The sequence below is a fragment of the Olea europaea genome, unplaced genomic scaffold, assembly GCF_002742605.1.
Source record: "Olea europaea var. sylvestris unplaced genomic scaffold, O_europaea_v1 scaffold1075, whole genome shotgun sequence".
NCBI lineage: Eukaryota > Viridiplantae > Streptophyta > Magnoliopsida > Lamiales > Oleaceae > Olea > Olea europaea.
The window spans coordinates 191,733-198,843 of record NW_019228104.1 but is presented as its reverse complement, the minus strand read 5'-3'; the positions used below and the strand labels follow the sequence as shown (position 1 = coordinate 198,843).

The window sequence follows — 7,111 nt, the reverse complement described above, 5'->3', positions numbered from 1 at the left end:
ACAACTTGGTATGACAGCAGTGACCCTATTTTTTTTCCTCTAACTTCCACTTACATTCAACAAATGGAAATCGCCCTAATTTGGAACAACCAAATCATGCTCTCAAATTACACAAAGAACACTCTTACAGTAAGGAAGATTTTTAGAGATTGATAGAGGATTAGGGTTCTTGAGAGTTGCAAATGAGACAAAAGTCACTCATTTTACAAGAATCTAATGGCTGAGAATAATCTTAAATAACAGTTGATAAAACATATTTCACCTTAAAAACGCCCTTAATCAACAGCCCACTTGTTTCACATTTTAAGGGCTTGTTTGTGAGTGATTTTTTCTTTCAAAAAATTGATTTTTTTACCGTTATTTCACTATTTCAATCGTCATATTTGACTTCTTCTCTCACAGGTGGACCCCACTTTTCCCATAGTGGTCAACAAATAATTCTCAAAATCACTCCCAAACAGACTCTAAATATTGAATATTATTCGTCATTCTATGCAAATAAATAATTGTCATTTAACTTTTCAATACATGTTTAATTTATTTTATGTTATTTTCCGAGTCTGATGTAGAATAGTCATATGACATATTTTTCGTTGTACAATAGTGTAATAAAATGAAATCTTAAATATTTAAAATCATCAAAACAGAATTCTTTTGTGTTACTTTTGACCTTCATTTTTTTTTCCTGAATTCATATATATAGAACTATGTATATCTATGTAATTATGAATCCCAAGTATAAATATTGAAGATAACTTTTATGAATTTTATGTCATTGAAGAATTCAAAGATCGATTATTTTATTCTGCCTTCAATGAACACGGTAAGAACTATAGTTTCAGGAGTTGAAATGTATTGTATTTTGGTCCACTCCTTTGCTTCCAGTAATGTAACATCCTAACAAAAAACTTAAATTATAAAATGAGCTATCAACATCCACCATTGACGTCCCTTTGTGATATTACCAAAATAAAAAGGTAGACCATTTCTCCCCTTATTAAATTGTCCTAATGGTGGTGATTACTAATTATTATTTGGAATTAGTAGTTTAGTAATAATAGTTAGTGTTGAAGACGGGATGGTAGGAACCTAGCTAGGTATCTTGAGAATCAGATTCAATCAATTTTTATTAGGAATTTTGAAAATTGTACTATTGATCTTAAAATCAAATCAAAATTGTTTGATTCGCTTTATTTTTCATGAAAAACATCATTTTTCCATCCAAATTCTTACTTTCAAGGATGTTTTATTGACAAAATTTGTTTTATTGACAAAATTTTTCAATGAAAAATATTTTCTAATTTTTGATTACGTGACCATATTATCCTCAAAAAAAAAGGAAACATTTTCTTTAGGATGGGTGGTTTTTATTTTTCAGATAAGTCACTCTCTTTTACTATTTATCCATTCTTTTTCATTTACCCACCAATAAAAAATGGAAACGTATTATATTTTTTAGGTTGAAACCTAAATCAATAAAAAATATTTGATTAACAATTTCGATACAAATAAGTTTTAAGTAATTGAATTATCTAGAATTTATTTTCTTTCTATACAAATTCCATACTCGTCGCACCCTTAGTTCTCGATTCTAAAATTCAAAATTTAATAGAAACCGATTCGATTCTTATCCAGATAATGTGATCCCAATTAAAAAGAGTTATGCTAAACTTACAATGGACGTTGAGAAAGTTGGATAATAAAATCACATCCACACCAATCATTTCAAAAATACATTTTTAAATCATTTGAAATAAATGGTTTGAATTTTGTCAACACACTTTGTAACTCAATTTTTGTAATCTAACTTTGTACAATTAATTTTATTCAATTAAAAATGCCAACCCCACTAAGGAGAGAGGGGTCTGACTGGTTCAATATTTGTAATATAATTAAGGATTATATCGTAGAAAAGCATAATTGGACAAGAATTTTTATTTTCCAAGCTCAGCCGTGTGGAAGTTTCCAGCTGGAATCCCTTTCAGATTTTCTTCTTTTACTCGGCTACTCCCCAATCCTGACTCCACTCCACTTGCCACCCCCTCGACCACACGGTCAAAAATATATGTATAAATATATAGATACAGATATCATGCTGCCAACCCCCCAAGACTTTGTAAAAACGACTTATCACTTTTACATGGAGGGAAAAATGGAGGAAATGCTTACTGGGTTTCGGTTCTACCCTACAGAAGAAGAGTTGGTTTCCTTTTATCTTCACAGCAAGCTTGAAGAGAAAAGACTAGAAATAAATCGCGTTATACCCGTCGTCAACGTTTATCAGCTCGAGCCATGGCACCTCCCAAGTACGATTCTTGTTCTTTTTATTACTGTCGAGTCCTTCGTACCAAGCGCCTGTTAATAATTGTACAGATCTCGAACGTTTATGTTAGTAAACTAATGGTTTCGTCTTGGTTTTCCCATGCAGAACATTCGGGGGAGCTGTGCCGTGGAGACAGTGAGCAATGGTTTTTCTTTGTCCCAAGCCAGGAAAGAGAAGTACGGGGAGGGAGGCCGTGTCGGACCACGGCCTCGGGCTACTGGAAGGCTACTGGTTCGCCAAGTTACGTTTATTCATCGGATAGTAAAGTGATCGGAGTAAAGAAAAGCATGGTGTTTTACAAAGGCAAAGCTCCCACTGGAAGAAAAACAAAATGGAAAATGAATGAGTATAGAGCCATTGAGGAAGATTTCAACACTTCTATTCCCAAGGTGCACATATAAGAATTTATTTAATTCATGTCTCGTCGATTGATAGAAAAATTAGTTGAAAACACAATGGAATTCTCAAATTGATTAGCCCTGTTTATGATTTTCAGTTGAGGCATGAATTGAGCCTGTGCCGAGTTTATGTGGTGTCAGGAAGTTCTCGAGCATTCGATCGACGCCCGAGCGGGCTTGGGCCGCCGCCGCCGCCAATGATCATCAATCAAGAAAATGATAGTCGTGGTGATGGTGTAACTTCTGAATGTGCAAAAACATTGTGGGCATCAGAAAGTTCAATGTCAGGAGAAAGCCATGGAGGAGGCTCCAATTCGCAGATGATTAATGGTTTAGAATATCTAGTTGAGTAGTGTTCTTAATTAAAGTGAGTTAGGCACATTATAAAATATAATATCTTGATCTGAAATTATTTTCCAAAACGCTTAACGAGTGGAACTGATTTCTTGTAAGATAAATACGTATGGGATGTAAGATAAGTGGATTTGCTTTTAACAATAGTTTGGACCTATAAAGGGATATTGTACTACTTGTAGCAAACATTTTCTGTTTTTAATTTAGAGAGAAACTTACCACAAAAGTTCATTTGCTTGATAAGTCATATAGACGAGTAATAAAATTGTTGAAAAAACAAAAGTTCACTTTTTCTCATCTTAAATCGGCGATAATTATACTTGAGCTTAGGATCCAATTAGCTAGTCTCCTCACGTTTAGACAGGTTTACTTTTTCTCATCAAGCTTAATACGTGCACAATTTCATTAAATCTGCATTAATTATACTTGAACTCAGGATTTAGTTACAAAGGGCACATATATATCATTTAAACATTGTGTTCCCTTACGTGTAGACGGAGTTTAATTTTATTAAATGACAAGAACATCACTTGAACTCAAGACTTTAATTTGCTTCCTCTAATTCTATTTTTAAACTTTGAATATCATTTTAAAAGACCAACTTTATTAAGAGGTGTAATACAAGTCCTTACGTATTGTATATTTTTTGTAATGGAAATGGATTTTACCGTTAACAAAAACATAAATTAATAAGAGGATTTTTTATCTTCTTTTCAGAAATGGAAAATTTCATGGATTCCTTGGATATCATTAGTTCATTTTGAATGTCAATCAAACTCTTATTTAAACTGGAATTTGTAAGGGGACATTAATTTCTTAAATAATTTCAAACAATATCTCTCCCGATGGAAGAATGGAAAATGACTAGTAGTTATATAAAAACAAATGGTTGTCTTGAAGGAAATAAGGAATTGGATTGAACAATCTGTAGGCGTGAGCTGTGAGGAGCTTATCTTTGGCAATATAATCAATATATTTTAGGTAGTAATACTTTTGTCGAGGGAATAAAATCATTAAGAATTTTATAGTCCAAAAATAGATTTAAATCTTCTCCTATTTAAACTGTACCATCCTTATCGTAAAGATTATCAATGAAAACAAGAATATAATTCCTTCATGGTATCGTAGCATTGTATCTGATCCAACAGCCTTTGTTTTGTTCTAGCCGTGCTCTCTTGAGCATTTATTCAAACACATGGAAGGCACTAATGATGTGGAGAATTCTAACCACCTACCACCCAAAACCAACACCTTCCTCCTATAATTTATAGCAAAGATGACTGAAGCTTTGAACAAAGCACAGACATCAACCTCAACTACCTAACCTTCACCCCAAATTGACATCAAATTGGATGGTTCATCACATACAAAGCAATGGGGGGGGGGGGGGGGGGGGGGGACTATACTATATGGAAGGTTTCAGTATGGATCAAGCTCATTACATACAAAGCAATCGAAGGGATCGACAGATTTGGTTGTGGCACCGTTGTCTAAGATACCCATCTTTAAGCTATTTGAAGCACCTAATACCTAGTCCTTTTTTGAATACGATGATTTCTGACTTTAAATGTGATACATGTATTGTAGCAAAAAGTCACAGTGCACCTTATTCATTAAGCATGAACAAAAGTACTATTCCTTTTTCTTTAGTACATTCGGATGTGTGGGGGTCCCTCACCTATATCTACTGAATCTAGCATTTGTTGGTTTGTCATATTTGTTGATGACTGTACTCGCATGACCTGGCTCTATTTACTGAAACATAAAGATGAAGTGTTTAAGGTATTTCAATCGTTTCATGCCATGATTCTAACTTAGTTTTCCCCTAAACTTCAAGTCCTTCGATCTAACAATGGTGGTGAATTTGTGAATCAGCACTTTCGTACCTATTTTGAACAACATGACCTTATCCATTAAACGTCATGCCCACAGACTCCCCAACATAATGGCATTGTTGAGCGGAAAAATAGACACATTTTTTAGACAGCAAGAGCTCTCTTACGTGGAGCCTTTGTCTTGAATCCTACTGGCCTGATGCAGTGTCCATGGCAGTCCACTTGCTCAATCGAATGCCTTCCAAGGTCTCACATTTCAAAACCCCACTTCAAGCTCTTGCATCACATGTCTCCATACCCACAACACTCATGTTCCCTCCACGAGTTTTTGGGTGTATAGTTTATGTACACCTTCACAAAAATCAGAAAACAAAGCTTGATCCATGTGCTCTCCATTTTATGTTTGTGGGCTTAGCTGTGCATCAGAAGGTTACAGGTACTACGATCCATCGACTAAACGTACCTATGTGGCTATAGATGTTACTTTCTCTAAGAACAAAGCCTTTTTCTCAACAAAGAGTTAAATTAGTTGCACTTTAATTGGCCGAATGTAGAGACAGGAGCAGAGCAAGAAAATGAGCTGGCTCGGACAGAAACTGAATCAAGAAATGATTACGCCATAATAGAAGCTGAACCAAACTCCCAACCACAAGTTGAACCAAACTCCCCCCTTCTTTCAGTACTTGCAAACCTATCTCTTGAGAATATACCTGAGGTAAGCACTCCTGATATATCTTCTTATATAAATTTCGATACCTATGCTAGATATAAGTTACCTTTCATGCATAATCGGGACAAACCACCTAGCAGATATTCTTCAGATATGGAAGAGCGAGGATCAAAGTATCCAATTATAAATTACATGTCTACTGACTAATTATCTGAGCCTTTGAGAGCTTTTGCACATGTACTCTCCCCAAATCATATTTCAAGTGGAGTTCAAGATGCCCTATTAGATTCATAATAGGCCCAGGAAATTAAAAAAGAAATGGAAGCCCTACGAAAAAATAACATATGGACCCTAGGTCTATTACCTGAGGGGAAGAAGGCAGTAGGATGTAGATTGGTGTTCTCCATCAAACACAAGGCAGATGGATCTGTTGAACGATACAAGCTTGACTGGTAGCAAAAGGCTATACGTGAACATATGGGGTGGATTACCAAGAAACTTTCTCACCAATTGCAAAACTAAACATAGTGCAAGTTCTACTATCTCTTGCTACCAACTTAGACTGGTCATTACACCAACTTGATGTAAAGAATGCCTTCCTACATGACGACCTTGAGGAAGAAGTATACATGGATCTCCCTCCAGGCTACACATACCCCTCAGACACTAGAATTGTGTATAACTTACAAAAGGCACTACTATATGGACTAAAGTAGTCACCTCGAGCGTATAATCCAAAAATAGATTTAAATCTTCTCCTATTTAAACTGTACCATCCTTATTGTAAAGATTATCAATGAAAACAAGAATATAATTCCTTCACAATCAACGTATTTTATCTTTTCCTAATCATGTATAATCATATTTAATGTAACAAATCAAATGTGCTTTTAAATTTTTTGTTAAAAATTTAAAAAGGAAGATAAATGATCTCCTAACCACCAATATTTAACATAAAGTAAGCGTCAATGACATAATACATCAATTAATTGATGAATAAGTTTAAAAAAGATCCCAAAAAAATGATACAATAATAATTAATTGATTTGCCATATCATCAGTACTTAGTAAAAGAGATCATTTTTTTTAAATAACAAACTGTCATGTGTATTTCACGTAGGACGATTATCACTAATTTTTACTGTAAATATCATTACTCTTTTAAAAGAGGAATAATAAATATTTGGCACTTGTACTTCTAGTAAATACCTTTTCTAGACCAAAGAAGATCAAAGCTACCCATTCAAGTTGTCTACGACTATCGTCCAAAGACCAAAAGTTCAAATTTCAAATAAGATAATGTCTTTGTGTGAAACTGATTTTCTTAGTAGTGATTTAGTGAAAAGTAAATTTTTTTGGGGAGAAATATGGTTAAAAAGTAAGAAAATGTGAATATAGTTTTTGTGAAGCACATGTGGTAGAAAATTATATACGAAAAAAGTGATTTTAAAAAAATCTATTTCACTCCTTGATTAACTCATAGTCTAGGATCAAATTCCTTTATCAACCGCACTGTTGTTAGGCCGGGATA

General features: G+C 34.2%; 1 protein-coding gene across 1 annotated transcript; it reads left to right on the top strand.

Annotated features, from left to right (window-relative positions):
- The first annotated feature begins 2,091 nt into the window (after positions 1 to 2,091).
- Positions 2,092 to 3,301, top strand: LOC111373139 (NAC domain-containing protein 90-like). Its single transcript, XM_022995619.1, has 3 exons — positions 2,092 to 2,306; positions 2,429 to 2,712; positions 2,820 to 3,301. Exons 1-3 carry the CDS (start codon positions 2,093 to 2,095, stop codon positions 3,072 to 3,074), a joined length of 753 nt encoding a protein of 250 aa, XP_022851387.1. The 5' UTR covers position 2,092; the 3' UTR covers positions 3,075 to 3,301.
- The last annotated feature ends 3,810 nt before the right edge of the window (positions 3,302 to 7,111 follow it).

Coding starts and splice junctions, on each gene's coding strand:
- LOC111373139 (XM_022995619.1), top strand. CDS start 2,093: ATGCTGCCAACCCCCCAAGACTTTGTAAAAACGACTTATCACTTTTAC. Junction 2,307..2,428: donor CGAGCCATGGCACCTCCCAA/GTACGATTCTTG, acceptor TTTCCCATGCAG/AACATTCGGGGGAGCTGTGC. Junction 2,713..2,819: donor TCAACACTTCTATTCCCAAG/GTGCACATATAA, acceptor TATGATTTTCAG/TTGAGGCATGAATTGAGCCT.